General features: G+C 39.4%; 1 protein-coding gene across 3 annotated transcripts in view; it reads right to left on the minus strand.

Moving 5' to 3' along the window:
• Nucleotides 1–16,458, minus strand: part of DLGAP1 (DLG associated protein 1) — a 928,622-nt gene that overhangs the window by 338,200 nt on the left and 573,964 nt on the right. For 2 of the 3 annotated variants that reach the window (XM_075314492.1, XM_075314494.1), the window contains exons 6-8: nt 13,029–13,206; nt 7,575–7,815; nt 6,619–6,708 (exon numbers count right to left, since the gene is read on the minus strand). In XM_075314492.1, the coding sequence (XP_075170607.1) occupies nt 6,619–6,708; nt 7,575–7,815; nt 13,029–13,206 (509 nt within the window). The remainder of the gene's footprint in view (nt 1–6,618; nt 6,709–7,574; nt 7,816–13,028; nt 13,207–16,458) is intronic. The other variant, XM_075314493.1, reaches the window with a different exon arrangement.

The raw sequence follows: 16,458 nt of genomic DNA on the forward strand, positions 1-16,458 counted from the left end.
ACAATAGAGACTGCTGCTGCTGGCTGTATACACAATAGAGACTATTGCTGCTGCTGGCTGTATACACAATAGAGGCTGCCGCTGTGGGCTGTATACACATTAGAGGCTGCTGCTGGCTGTATACAATATAGAGGCTACTGCTGTGGTCTGTATACACAATATAGGCTGCTACTGCAGTATGTATACACAATAGAGGTTGCTGCTTTGGGCTGTTTACACAATAGGGGCTGCTTATGCTGGCTGCATGAACAATAGAGGCTGCTGCTGGTTGTATACACAATAGAGGCTGCTACTGTGGGCTGTATACACAATAGGGTCATTACATTGTAACTTACGTTAGATTCACACACCAAAAACTGAGTTAATAATGGCTTCAGACTGTTCTTTAAAGGCAGGCACAAAAATGAGTGAATATATATTGTACATTGAACTATTCTCAATAGATTTCAACATAGTTTGATTTTTCAACAATACAAATTAAATACAAAATACAATGTTATTACTTGGTAACTTACATTTCTTTTTGCGTAACGTAAGTTATTCAGACCACAGCAGCAGCCTCTATTTTGTATACAGCCAGCAGCAGCCTCTATTGTGTATACAGCCCACAGCAGCAGCAGCCTCTATTGTGTATACAGCCAGCAGCAGCAATAGCATCTATTGTATATACAGCCAGCAGCAGCAGCCTCTATTGTGTATACAGCCAGCTGCAGTCTCTATACTATATTATATTATCTATATGTAGCCTGTGTACTTACAAATGCAGGAGTTTTTCCAAGAGTGGGCAGTGGGACTGGGGAATGTTCGAGGAGTGGAGGTGGAGCTGAGGTAGAGCCTAGGTGGAGTCTCAAGAAGGCACAAAAATGTTGCTAGTATGAGGCGCTGAAATTTCTGGTGGCAGCCCTGCACTTGCCTCTTGGGCCCGTGTGGCTGCACAGGTTGCACCAATAGCATGTCTGCCCCTCGATACACCGATGGCTTTATTGCAGCCTATGCACAGTGCAGCAGTGACATGACATGTGATTGGCTGCAGTGCTCTCTGCGTATTCAGTTTCAGTGTACAGAGAGCAGTAGCCGGTGGAAAAATGAGTCTCATCTACTGAGATTTGCAGAGGCAGCAGTCATACTAACATAGTAAAGTTCAGTCAGAGTGCAGTTATGCATAGTTATTTAAAAAGTAAAGTAAAAAATACATTAACAAAATACATTTGTATTACCCTGCCTTCTTCCCAATAACCCTTTCTAGACCAGGAAATTAACTATTTTTGATCTTGATAATGACACCATTGACATTACTATATAATGTAGTGAAAAATGGGAAAAACATTCCAAGTATAGTAAAATGTTGAAAAAAATTACATTTCCCTTTCATTATTTGGATTTTTTATTTATGGAATTCATTATTTGGCAAAAGTGACTGGACAGTATTGTTCACTGGGTCAGTACAAATACAGCAATATGAACCTCCTACAGTTTTTAAAAATATCAATACATTTTTAATTTTTTTTCAGATTTAACACCATTAAAAATGTTTTAATATTTTTTAAATTTAAATCATTAATACTTATTTTTTTAAAAATTCTTGGACATTTTTTAATTATACTTTCCCTTTAAATAAATGTTCCGAAAAGTTTTTTCCATGACCAACTGAAATGAGCATGATTACAACATTTATCATAGTGATTGTCAGTTCAAGGAGCGCTAATCAACAAAGCTAACAAGTAAAAAGCCTTGAATAGACAGTTTGTCCGATAAAGAAAAATGGCAGATGATGGGTTCAAACTCTGGATCAAGATTAGAGATGAGCGGTTCCGTGGAGGCTCGAGCTCAAGCTGAGTCTCCAATAGTTCAAGCTTCACCCGAACCCTGGAGCAAGCCACTGATTGGCAATTTGAGTCTCTGTCCACATACAACCAGCCATAAGTAGATCACTTCCAGGTGAAAGTGGGCAGGATATTTAAAAAAATGTTTGAGTTGCAAGCTACATGTAATTGTGCTGATATTACCCCCAGTGTGAGCTGATAGAACACTACAAGCAGCTTGCACAGGGCTGAGCACCAAGCGCACCTGAGAATAACGTTGCTTACGCGAGTGAAGTCGACACGTAAAGCATTCGAACTCCGAACCTGAACTTTGATTTTTTAATTTGGTGTTCGGTTCAAAAACCGAACCTCAGATTCACTCATCTCTAATCAAGATCTTGTACAATGGGACTCTGAGGTTCCAATTCATCCTGATTGGTGTTGAATATGGCGGGTCTTGATGAGAGGCATGTTGGAGTCAGAGGTGCCTTACTGAGTTGGAGGCGTATGCCACTTTATGTCTCAGGCATGTCTTAAAAGTGTTGTGCATCTCCATGCATCTCGCCACCAATCTTATTCCAGTCAAGGAATGCTGCAGCTCATCATGAATTAGACAAGTGGGATCCACCACGTCCTGTCCGGCTCCAGCACTGCTTATGCTAGCAGACTTGGCTAAAACTTGTGTGAAAGCATCTCCAGTCTCCCATTTTTTTTGTCTAAATCTGTGGTGTGCAAAAATGTTGACAATTTTTTAAACATTTTACATTAGAATTCTGGCTTCATCGATTTGATGAATAGGGACCTGAATGTCCAATTCCTTAAGTAAAACATTTAGATTAAAACTTTACTGAAGAACTGAATACTCAGTTGATCTTTGTGAAATTTGCTGTTTAGATAAAAATGTGGGCTCTACTCTTCCACTATTGGCTCCTTCTAGTTGCCCTATACAGTGTGTCCACCCATATCCTGTCCCCCGCTATTAACTTCATAACGGCGACAGCTTTAGGCATAGAAGTGGTGTCTAGGTATAGTAAAGTAGCCATGTGCTACGCAATGAAACCACCTATAGCGCCACCTGGTGGAAAACAATGGAGTTAGCATTTTTATCTCGAAAACAGAACAAGATAGAGAAAAAAAACTTGTAGGGCATCATCAATTCAATAGACACCTTGCATACAGAAATGCTATCATTAGAACGTGTAAAACTCACAAGGCTGCGGACGTGAAGCGATAACTCATGGAGACCTTCCTACAAGTTATTGGGTATGGTGGCTGCGTAGAGTGGCCTCCACGCTCAACTGACCTGACCCCATTGGACTTCTTTCTGTGAGGTCACATCAAACAGCAGGTGTATGCGACCCCTCCGCCAACATTGCAGGACTTACGATGACGTGTTACAGATGCTTGTGCAAACATGTCACCTACCATATTGCACAACGTGCAGCAAGATGCAGTATGCAGTCCAGAGTCCAGATGTGCATTGCAGCTGACGGTGGCCACTTTGAGCATCAAAGTTAAATGAGTGCCATATGCGTGACCAGCATTCAATGTTTTAGGGGGGTCATGGGTCTAATATCATAGCATTTCTGTATGCAAGGTGTCGATTCAAATTGAATTGATGATGCCCTACAATATTTTAATTCACTTTTTTTCTCTATCATGTTCTGTTTTCGAGATAAAAATGCTAACTCCGTTGTTTTCCACCAGGTGGCACTATAGGTGGCTTAATTGCGTAGCACATGGCTACTTTACTATACCTAGACACCACTTCTATGCCTATAGCTGCCGCCGTTCTCAAGTTAATGGCGGTGGACAGGATATGAGTGGACACACTGTATAAATGCAGAAAGGAGTAGTCGGATAGGAGAGACCTTACCTCTCAGTTCATAAAACTTCAGCTTTGTGGTTATTCAGATTTTCCATGATTTATTACTCCATTAACATAAACAAACATTTTAAAAATGTCAGAAATGTTATCAAATCTGCTAATTTGTCTTTCAATCGGGTTATATTTGCATTTCTTTCAGCAAGGTTAAATGTGAAAATCCTGTCAAATGGCCTTTGTCACAAATTGTGCATATATAGCAGGCTCAGGCTGTGAAGGGAATAATTATTATCACCATGTCACCCCGATACTGACATAAAATAACAAGTAATTCCGAGCAATGCAAGCATCATTGCCGCATCCTCTCAGTATCGCAGAGTACCAAAACAACATCTGCTTTAAATTCCATGTGAATGTTTTTGGCATGGTTTTTCCTTGCTGTCACCACTCTATGATTAAGGGGATGCAAATGAGAAAATATTCTGATTTGGTCCCTCATTAATTATGGATAATTCATAATCGTATCTGCTAGTGAAAGGGAAAACAAGTTCTATAAAGTACTTCATAAATAAAGTGATTAAACCTATCATTTGAGAAATTGCACCGACGTGTTACACATCTTCCATTTATTCTTGCCTTTGCCTCTTCACCTTCAGCTAACTTATTGATTGCCGCCGATCTGTGCTGAAATTTTAACTCTACCATAGACTTGGATCAATAAGCAGCAAGTGTTCAGGTCATTAGTATTGTGAGCTATTCTTTCTCAGAAACATATGGTGTTGATGTAGTGTATTTTTACATTAGGTTACTATTTTATTTTTACAAATTTCTTTTTCATGACTTACTGTATTGTAGAATCACATCAGGATTAATAAAAGTATTCATGTATATAAATAAGGCAAGAAAGTAGATTCAGATACTCCAACTGTAGACATGATGTGCATTTTAGGTCTAAAATGGTCTAGACTGCTAAATTTCACAATATACATTTCTAAACAATGGAGCTCAATTTTGCTGATACAAATATTCCCATGCCTTTAAAGAAAACTTGTCAGCACAATTTTATAGAGTAAAGACATGGCTATAATGGTGCTGTAATACAGAATAAACTGATACATTTGGTAAAAAAAATCCGCTTTGTTGTTCTTCTTTAATCAGCATTTGAAGCTTTCTGCTAATTAGATTTCAGTGCACAGGGATCAGATTGCACACTCAGTCTTCTCCTCCCTGTCTATGATTTCCCCATCCGCCCCCCTGCCTGCCTCTGGTCTGTCAATGAAAGGTCACTGCTGAGATTTCAAATGGAGGAGACAGATCACACATAGACCAGAGGCAGGTGGAGAGTAGGGTAATCACAGACAGGGAGGAGAAGAACCATTGCATAGTCTGTCCCCAGTGCACCGAAATATAGTTAGCAGAAAACTTCAAATGGTGATTAAAAAAGAACAGCAAAGCGAATTCCTTCACCAAAAGTGTCAATCTAAGCAGCAATGTGGAGCAATTATAGCCATGTCTTTACTTTCTCTACCCCCCCCCCCCGCCTGCATCTGGTCTGTTAATGACAGGTCACTGCTGAGTTTTCAAATGGAGGAGACATCACTCATAGACCGGAGGCAGGTGGAGGGCTGTGGAATCACAGACAGGGAGGAGAAGACCCATTGCATAGGCCTTCCCCGATGCAGAAAACTTCAAATGGTGATGAAAAAAGAACAACAACGCAGATTCCTTCACCAACAGTGTCAATCTAAGCAGCAATGCTGCCCAATTAAAGCCATGTCTTTACTTTAGATTACAAAATTGTGCTGACAGGTTCTCTTTAATATAGATATAGTGGCCACCAAAAAAACACTGAGGCATGTTATACCATTACTGTAACATGAATAGGCTAGGTTCATGGTGGGATGTTCAAATAACTAATATTAAATTGGGTACACTATGTACATGGTGTGCTTCATAACAGCGTGGCACACCAACTGTTTATTTGATGACTGTTGCTTCTTTAGCTTTGCACTTCAATGATGATAATTTGATTGCCTAAAGCCACAACTGGCGGTATTTACTAGTCAGTTACATGGAATAGAAGTGAATGCAGTGAGCCCCCTCTGATGGTTGAAAGCAGACAGAATTTTTCACTTAAAAGGGTTGTCTACTACTAAAAAAGTTAATCTTATTGGGTATAGGTTTGTGTAAAAAAAAAAGAACAAGATCACATCTCACAACAGAGCAACTCCTGGAAGTCTCCTGACATTAACATTTGGCGAGAAGGGGGAGTGTCACGTGACAGCTGCAGCCAGTCATTGGATTGGCTGAAACCTTCATATTCCCTCTAAACAAAAAGAAACTTAGGTTTTGATTGGCTGCAGCAGGTTACGCAACATCCTCTGCCAGATGTTGATGTTGGAGAATATAGTTTGGAGGACAAAGGAGTACTACTGATTCGGAAGGTGCGTAGGCTCTTGGCCCATTAAGATTACCTTTTATAGTAGTAGATAATCCCCTTTTTTTCACAAATTGTAAAAGTTTAACAGAGAAAAACAGATAAACATCATTGAAAACATTATAAAGATGTATTATGAATTTAATCTTTACAACATTAGAGCCTAAAAAGTAATGTTTAACCATCGTACATAAAAATAAACGTAAGTAATGTCAAAAGAAGATACATAAGATATAATGACTTCTAAAGTGTCTTATGAGTTTTAACATTTATCATTTTATTCAGTCTGACTAAATATAGTACACGAAATTCACAACAGTTAACTTGAAAGCTAAAAAATATTTCTTGAGCTGGAGAGATCATTTATTATCTCTCAAAGTTAAATAAGTTAACATGTTGCTCTTTTTTTTATACATTTCTTACTATTATTACTGTCTAAGTTCGTCAGCTCAAAAAAGCAACCTCAGACAAATATTGCAGTAGCCTTTCTGTTTACCAGGCCTAGGATTACCTTGGCCATCATCCTTTAACTCCTATAAGGGATCTATACTTACACGGGGGCCCCCTTTGTTGTGTCCATGAAGTAGCTGCTGGCCGGAGCCGCGAGCCTGAAGCAAGAGTGGTCAGACTAGCCAGGTCAGAAACTGGAGAGACAGAACCAGGGACAGAATCAGGAGAACAAACCCTATTGTGAAGAATAGCTGGCGTCAAATACCAGGAGGGCAGTCGAAAGTGGAGTCAGATAAGGTGGGGTCAAAGTCAGGAGGGATAATGGAGAATAAGAGGACTACAGCAAGCTGATTAAGAAACAAGTATTCAGTAAACAAATAGCCCCAGACATGTCTAAGGTATATCAAACTATAGCTGGCAACCTTCAGCAAAAGGCTGGGAGATTTAATAGTGCATGATATTGCCCCAATGTCAACAGCAGGAAGCTGATTCCCTCTGTATATGTTGAATAGATGGCACAGAATGGTATCCATCACCTATAGGTTCCCAGGCAAAAATAAAAGTGGTGAATGGGTGTCTTTGGATCTGCTTTATCACATTTGCAGGGATTTAACAATGCATACAGATAATATGTACAGCAAATGTACTGTGAAAAGAGTGTAACAGTTATAACTATTTATAGGTCTAAGTGAAAGACATTAGAAGGGTGACACGACTGGTGGGAACAGTCTGCTATCTTTAGCCATCCATGCTAAAGAGGCACCACAAACGGCCTGTATTGGATCCATAGGGGTGACTGCAGAGGGTGAGTATACATAATGTTGCTAATTTCACACCCTGTCACTTGTAGCATATTTAGTATGGCTGTACAACTCCCTTAAGTACATTTAGAATTTTTCAACATGAATAAATCTATTAAAAAATAAACAAATTATCACAAAAATTAATATTAAATGTGAGATATTGCTTATATTGAAATGTTTTACTATAAATAAAACAAAGCCTTAACAAAAATACTACTATTACTACTACTAATAAAAATAAATGAACTAGTACTAACCGGTGCTGCTCTGGATTGTCCTCACTGTGGTAGTTGTGCGTGGAGGTGATGATGGTCTAAGCAGCACGCTGTCGTCATCTTGAGAACATCCTTTCTCGATTGCTCTAACATAGCTGTGGCTTCTCATTCGAAAACAGCCAGGCATTGGTAGATCCAGGGCCTCCACCGCCTGAGATTCTAGTTCACTAAAAACGGACTCACATACTGATTCAAACTGACCATTGACTTCCATTTCGCTGACCTGAAAATGATGAAAAGTTCTAAGTACATACAGTATTTGGATAAGGTATTGAACATGAAACTGAAACTATAATAGACCCAGTTGATGAGTGGTCTTGAAAGCTTGTAATTACTAGAAAAATACATTACTTATGGGGAAGAAGACAGAGAAAACTCCACTGACCATAAGAGCTTACACTTTACAGAACAGAGAAACTTAGTGTCTCTGGAAAAGGAAAACGACTCCTATACAAACTGTGCTCCACTAGGAACCGCTGATCTGTGATGGCCCAGGTACTGATTACCACTGTACAAGGTATGATAATCCGCTAGATGTTATAGCTGCAGAGCATTATGGGGAGTCTCACATGACAATGCAAAATTATATTAGCCCACTGTTTGATGTACCAGAAAAATTACTTTTTTTCTTTTTGTGAATCGAGAATCAAATCTCAAAATGTCTGAATTCATGCGAAACAATGAAGTTCTGGAAATTTGACTTAAATGTGATCCTTCGTTGATCAATCAGCTCATCTCTAATACACAGTCAACCAATCTCAGCCCGATAGAGATCATTTTGAATGAGAGATTCAAGCGGTGATCTTCAGCTGCTCATGTCCTCTAGTCTACATGGACTCTGGTTCTCAGCATCTTGTAAAATCAATGCCTCATGGATTTGGACTCTATTCTATGTATTACCTTTAATCGTTTTAAGTGGTATCTCATTGGTTGACAAGCGGAAGCAGAGAGTAGAGTGTCTAGCTAATGATGAGGATGCTTTTTTTAAAGAATAAACAATTTTTGGGAGTATGTTTTTTTAAATCTTATGTTCAAGTCAGTTTTCAAGATAAAAAAAGGTAAATTGTGAACCTTTATGTCACATATTACATAACATAATACTGCTGCTTCTGTATAGTGAATTAAGAATTTATTGTCATTCTGTCATCTGATGATATTTGGATTGGAGTAAAAATTGCACTCTAAAATTGCTTTAGCACTTGGATTTTTAGACCAAAGAAATGTAGGGCTAGAAAGATAATACTGAAATGTTATCGGTCCATTCATTTCCGCTAAAGTGATTTTATTCTCTACTACTAATCTGCAGATTTCATCATGGCTACCATGTATGATGTTATTATTACCACAGGAATGTGGAAACTCCCATCTAGAAGACAATGTTCTTTGAGCTGTGGCTGTTACAGATATCTTCACCCTCACTGTTTTCAAGCAGAAGCCTACCATAGAAAACCTTGAGAATTCTTTAAACTGTCCATTCTTATAAGCTGTTGAAGTTTTCACTAGGCTAAAAATGGATTATTCTAAAAACAATCCCTGTCCTTATAATGACAACATCAACATTTACTGTTGCAAATGGACTGTCTTCATATTGGCAAACCATAAAGTAATTCTTTGTTAGGCCGTATTCACACATGGACTGATTGTGGGTCTTCTAAACCAAACGTCACAGCCTCATAGAAATATACTGTATGAAGCTGTCAAGTTTGGTCAAGAAACCAGCAAACAGTTCATGCATTGTGGACCATGCTCAGACTATGAAACATGGATGTGTGAATGTCACCTTAATATGCAAGGTCTATAGTTGATTCTCTTAAGACAAATGTCTTTTTATGCATTAAACTCACTCATCAGAGCTTAGCAAACTTATAATAACTGGTTGGAGAGTGTACATGTAAGGGGAGGTGGCCAAGAGAAGATTACCATGTTCAGTGCTTAATAGCATTTGCACAACAACATCACCGTCTGCCATTGGACTGGAATCACAAGGAACTGAACTGTAAGGAGTGTGTTTACTTGAGGGAAAGGTTAGATGGAGACGCTAGGGCAGGTGACAGATGTGGCGCAGTTACAAAAAGAAAAGGCTTGGTCGGCAGCAAAGAGACGGAGTTGGAGCCAAGACTACCAGGGAGCAGACATGTACATAGCAGAGCAGGCCCATGTTGTCTGTAGTGGAATAGTTTGAAAGTGTGCGCAGTCCAAAGAAGATCTGAGCCCTACCATTGCTAGAGGAACTTGAAGACTGAATACCATCACCAGAGAAACCTGAAGGCAGAACATTGAATACCGCCACCTGAAAATGACCAGACTATGTGGTCAAGCACCTGAAGCCAGAACATCGAGCACCGTCCCCAGGGAAAGACCAGATTACATAGTCAACCACCGAAGATCAAATATTGAGAACCAAAGACTGGGAAATGAACATTTGCTCCAGCAGTGTCGAAGTTGCTTCCCACCCTGACGTATGGTACTGAGAAAAGATGGCTAGCTACCACAGTTAACTGTCAATATGGTGAATTGCAACACAAGTGTGCCAAGTTTAATGTACCATTAAAGGGAACCAATCACCAGGATTTTCGTATATAACCTAAAACCAGTGCTATACTGGCATTATCAGGCTGATTCTCTATATACCTTTAGTGGTCACCTCGGATTTTTAGGTTTTGAAATCCAAGAAAGTAAAGCTTATAAAATTGGCAGCTCCTTGAGTAACAGCAGTTGCGGATCAGATAACATCTGGGGGGTATTCATAGTTATCCTCTCCCCTTGTTAGAATTAGCATAATGACCACTACAGGTATGTAGAGAATCAGGTTACAGTTAGGTCCAGAAATTCAAGTGCAGGTTGTAACGTTTAATTTGAAGGTTTGAACAAAAATATCTGATAGAAATTGTAGGAATTGTACACATTTCTTTACAAACACTCCACATTTTAGGAGGTCAAAAGTAATTGGACAAATAAACCAAACCCAAACAAAATATTTTTATTTTCAATATTTTGTTGCGAATCCTTTGGAGGCAATCACTGCCTTAAGTCTGGAACCCATGGACATCACGAAACGCTGGTTTCCTCCTTCTTAATGCTTTGCCAGGCCTTTACAGCCGCAGCCGTCAGGTCTTGCTTGTTTGTGGGTCTTTCCGTCTTAAGTCTGGATTTGAGCAAGTGAAATGCATGCTCAATTGGGTTAAGATCTGGTGATTGACTTGGCCATTGCAGAATGTTCCACTTTTTTGCACTCATGAACTCCTGGGTAGCTTTGGCTGTATGCTTGGGGTCATTGTCCATCTGTACTATGAAGCGCCGTCCGATCAACTTTGCGGCATTTGGCTGAATCTGGGCTGAAAGTATATCCCGGTACACTTCAGAATTCATCCGGCTACTCTTGTCTGCTGTTAAGTCATCAATAAACACAAGTGACCCAGTGCCATTGAAAGCCATGCATGCCCATGCCATCACGTTGCCTCTACCATGTTTTACAGAGGATGTGGTGTGCCTTGGATCATGTGCCGTTCCCGTTCTTCTCCAAACTTTTTTCTTCCCATCATTCTGGTACAGGTTGATCTTTGTCTCATCTGTCCATAGAATACTTTTCCAGAACTGAGCTGGCTTCATGAGGTGTTTTTCAGCAAATTTAACTCTGGCCTGTCTATTTTCGGAATTAATGAATGGTTTGCATCTAGATGTGAACCCTTTGTATTTACTTTCATGGAGTCTTCTCTTTACTGTTGACTTAGAGACAGATACACCTACTTCACTGAGAGTGTTCTGGACTTCAGTTGATGTTGTGAACGGGTTCTTCTTCACCAAAGAAAGTATGCGCTGATCATCCACCACTGTTGTCATCCGTGGACGCCCAGGCCTTTTTGAGTTCCCAAGCTCACCAGTCAATTCCTTTTTTCTCAGAATGTACCCGACTGTTGATTTTGCTACTCCAAGCATGTCTGCTATCTCTCTGATGGATTTTTTCTTTTTTTTCAGCCTCAGGATGTTCTGCTTCACCTCAATTGAGAGTTCCTTAGACCGCATGTTGTCTGGTCACAGCAACAGCTTCCAAATGCAAAACCACACACCTGTAATCAACCCCAGACCTTTTAACTACTTCATTGATTACAGGTTAACGAGGGAGACGCCTTCAGAGTTAATTGCAGCCCTTAGAGTCCCTTGTCCAATTACTTTTGGTCCCTTGAAAAAGAGAAGGCTATGCATTACAGAGCTATGATTCCTAAACCCTTTCTCCGATTTGGATGTGAAAACTCTCATATTGCAGCTGGGAGTGTGCACTTTCAGCCCATATTATATATATAATTGTATTTCTGAACATGTTTTTGTAAACAGCTAAAATAACAAAACTTGTGTCACTGTCCAAATATTTCTGGACCTAACTGTATATACGAAAATCCTGGTGATTGGATCACTTTAATATAGATAGACTTGCATAAAGCTTAAGTTTTCTTCTTTAATTGTATATTGTGACTACAAGTAGGGTGATGTTGACACTCCCCTGATGGAAGGATCAGGATTGGATTAATATTAAGGGAATTTGTTCATTATAATCTCAGTGATTGTATGCAATTAATCAGTCGATTGTAAGTGTTAAACTCGCCAACTGTGATTTGATTTGTTTGTTGTTGAATTTTTGTATTGTTCTCTGCTTGCCCTTTCCCCTCGTATCTCCCTTTTCCAATAAATATCTGTTGGAGTCACCACTGAGTTGCCTTTATTGCGTATTGCAGTCCTGTCACTTGTGTTACATACACTAAATTAAGCCAAGGCTTTTAGGTATTTTGTCCCCACTCTGGTACTTCAATCTCTCACTAATACCCAATTGAAAATAAAGTCTGTTGACCTATTTTTTCACAGTGCAATTGTTCCTCCTAATTCTTTCTTTTTTTGAAATGCTGATTTGTGCTTGTACATGTTGGATGCCATTTTTAAGTTAATTTATTTATTTTTTAAATGTATAGATTATAACTGTTTTGGCTAGGAATATTTCAGCACATGTGGTCATAAGGTCATAACAAGACTATACATGTAATCTCAGCATGTTTTACTAAAATACAGTGATTGTGATGTCCGTTAGTCCATTTAAAACTCAATACTAATGTTTTCAAGACAGTGATATATTTGAATCTCTTTCGTCTGCTCTAAGATAAGATTAATTAATAATGATCCAGGTTTTCATTTAAATTTTTAGAGGTAACAGAACCTCAGTAAAAAGATGTCATGATCCTTTATTCCCTGCGGGATCCTCTGTTGCCCTTAATAATCCGACCCTGAGTCTACATTTTCTTTAATGACGCAGAGGTACCAGTTTTTCTTCCACTGTGCTTATAGCCCCCTTTCCTAGTGTGGGAATGGCAAGCTATATATAACATAAGCCCCAGATCAATCCTGATCCTCATAAGCCTTACATGAATTGTGAACTGCCTGGGAACTTACCTGACTGATTGTGCTCATGGCTCTCATGTAACTCTCATTTCTAGATCGGAATTTAGGAGATGTAAGGAGGGTTGATGGGTCAAGGCTGTCCATGCTTCTATTAATGGAAACTTCACTCACTGCCCTCAAGTAACTGTGGCTCCGAATTTGAAGCTTTGGAGAGTGTTCATTTGAGATTCTGTAAAAGAAAAGGAACATACTTGAATGTTATAATTTTACCGTTTTGGAAGACTAGTTGTTGTTTTTGTGTTAAATATATTTTGTCTTGGAAAGAAGTGGCAATAAATATATCAACCATTTAAGTGCCTCAAACGCGTGCTTCAAGTATTTATAATTATATGACCCACCATATATTATCCTTGTCATGATCAACTTTAACGGCTAAGAACAACTTTGCACTAGTTTATGTTTGATTTCCATTTGTATTCTAAATGCAAAAAGGCAATTTTCCAAATAAGGTAATTATTAAATTAGAAATGTACTATTATATAGCTGTTGTAGAATCAGAGCAATTTCTTCAAATAGCTGCCTGTCCAGCTGATGCTGATGTAGATTTGACTACACACTGCTCTTGACTCTCTTGTTCTCCTACATTCTCCCAGTATTAAAGATAGCAGCAGACACGGAAAGATTGTTGGACATGGCAAAAAAAAAAAAGAGTAGAGTTGGGAACAGTATCAAAGTTTTCAGGGAAAGAGGTAACTGTATCATTATTATTGTATATACAGTGCCTTGGAAAAGGATTCATACCCTGTGAAATTTTCCATAATTTTTCATGTTACACCCACAAACTTAAATGTATTGTATTGGGATTTTATGTAATATATCAACCCTAAAGGGTGCTTTACACGCTGCGACATCGCTAACGATATATCATCGGGGTCATGTCATTAGTGACGCACATCCGGCGCCGTTAGCGTCATCGCAGCGTGGGACACCAAGGAGCGACGATCAACGATTGCAAAAGCGTCAAAAATCGTTGATCGTTGACACGTCGCTCCTTTTCATAATGTCGTTGGTGGTGCATGCCGCTGGTTGTTCGTCGTCCCTGCGGCATCACACATCGCTATGTGTGACACTGCAGGAATGACGAACATCTCCTTACCTGCATCGACCAGCAATGAGGAAGGAAGGAGGTGGGCGGCATGTTCCGGCCGCTCATCTCCGCCCCTCCTCTGCTATTGGGCGGCCGCTTAGTGACACCGCAGTGACGTCGCTATGACGCCGAACGCACCTCCCCCTTGAAGGGGATTGTTCGGCGGTCACAGCGACATCGCTGAAAAGGTATATGCTTGTGACGCTGCCGTAGCGATAATTTCGCTACGGCAGTGATCACCAAATGTCACACGAACGACGGGGGCGGCTGCTATCGCGCACAACATCGCTAGCTATCGCTAGTGATGTCGCAGGGTGTAAAACACCCTTAAGTGTCAACTATTTCTGAAGTGTAAAAAAAAAGATATATGGTTTTCGAAATATTTTTAAAAATAAATCTGAAAATTGTGACATTGTGACGTGCATTTGCATTCAGCCCCCTGTACTCTGATACTCCTAAATTATATCCTGACTGACAAATTGCCTCCATAAGTCACATAATTAGTAAATTGAGTCCAACTGTTTATAAGTCCTCTACTGATAATCTCCAACTGGCTAAACAGAGATTTTACAAAAGTACAGCAAGCATCTCTGTAACTGATATCGCTGGAATTAGGGTCTTTGTCCCTCCATTACGCAATTCTCAGATGAGGCAGCAAAAACCTGGTGACAGACTCTCTTTAAGTTCCTTGGGGTTTTTGAGCATTCATCTATGCACCGCTCTCTTAAAATCCTGCCATATCATTTCAATTTGGTAGAGGTTTGGATTTTGATAGGACTATTGCATCACCTAGATTATTTTCTAGCCATTCTGTTCTTGATTTTCTGGCATGTTTGGGATTATTCTCCTATTGCATGACCCTGTTTCAGCCAAGCTTTAGCTTTTGGATAAATGTCCTCACTTTTGACACTAGAATACTTAGGAATACAGAAAAGTTCATGTTTGATTCAATGCAAGGTGCTCAAGTCCTGTAACTACAAAACAAGCCCCTAAAAAATGTCTTCTGCTCCATTATGCTTGGCAGTTGGTAATAGCTATTTGTACAGATATGTTTGGTTGTCAAGTATACTATGCAGAGGCAGTTTCTGCACCAAACTGTGCAATACCTTCTATCCGGGTTTATAGGTCAGCTTCAGTCCTCCTTATAGAAACCATGGTCATGGGTGCATTCAGACAGAGGAAAGAAGATCCAAGCCAATGTCCAGGAAGCAGGAATCTACGGCAGACACCATCCAATTCTCCAAAGTGCTTTATTCCAATATTATGTGCAGTTAAAAGTAGCGGGGAGAGAGCCAGGTGCAGGCCCCCTAATGGATGGGCGGCCGTTTCGCACGTCCTTGTGCTTCTATGGGTCCAAGTTGGTAATAGCTATTTGTACAGATATGTTTGGTTGTCACCCAATGTTGTGCAGGGCACCATGGCAAACACCTCCAGTTTGGTCTCATCCAAAGAGTGCCTCCACTCTTATACGATAGGTAAAGTGCTAGAGGAATATATGTAATATACTACCTATGTTCATATATGTTTTGCAGATACAAATATAAAACATACATTATAAAATATATACAATATACAGTATAAAATAGATAAATTCCCTTTAATTAGATAAAGTGACAAAACCCAGTTTCTCTGTGTTCTCACATTATGGAACATATTTATTTCAGAGCGGACAACATTGCAGTTGACTCATCGCAGTACACTATAATGTCCCTGCTTGTAATGTGTCAGATGTTACTTTGAGGATAATACAGTAAGAAATGCATGTAGTGTACTAGAGAAAAAATATATTAAAAAAATATCCCCTAAAGGAACTAATACCCTTTACAAAACACAATAGCAAAGTTGGACTTTTCCTTTGGAGAACTGAATGGTTTCATCTACTTTCTTGTTGGTAAAAACAACTCTATAAATGCCATTTCAATGCAAACAGTGCCCCTAGGCGGACGTTCTGTTATTGTGGAAATGTATGTGTGCGCTCTGCGTCTTGAGGGCAACTAGTGTAAAACAGAGAATAAAAATACAAATTTCATTGATGGATGGTTTTAATAAGGTGCTTTTAGTGTCCTAGAAAGAAATCGATTTTTTGCTGCCAGGAGAAAATATTTAGAGATGGGGATGGCTAGTGGAGTGTGTCCAGCTGGGCACATGCTGAACCACAATACTGAGAATATTAGTATAATGTTATATAGCACTCATAATTAAAGGGGTTCTACTACTCACTACTAGACAAATTTTGCTTAAAGGGAATCTGTCCAGATTTCATACCCCAAAAACTATTAATATGCGCATTGAGCTCTTTCACATACAAGTCTAATAATAACTTTACATCATCAG

This window comes from Anomaloglossus baeobatrachus, chromosome 6 (assembly GCF_048569485.1).
Source record: "Anomaloglossus baeobatrachus isolate aAnoBae1 chromosome 6, aAnoBae1.hap1, whole genome shotgun sequence".
Lineage (NCBI taxonomy): Eukaryota > Metazoa > Chordata > Amphibia > Anura > Aromobatidae > Anomaloglossus > Anomaloglossus baeobatrachus.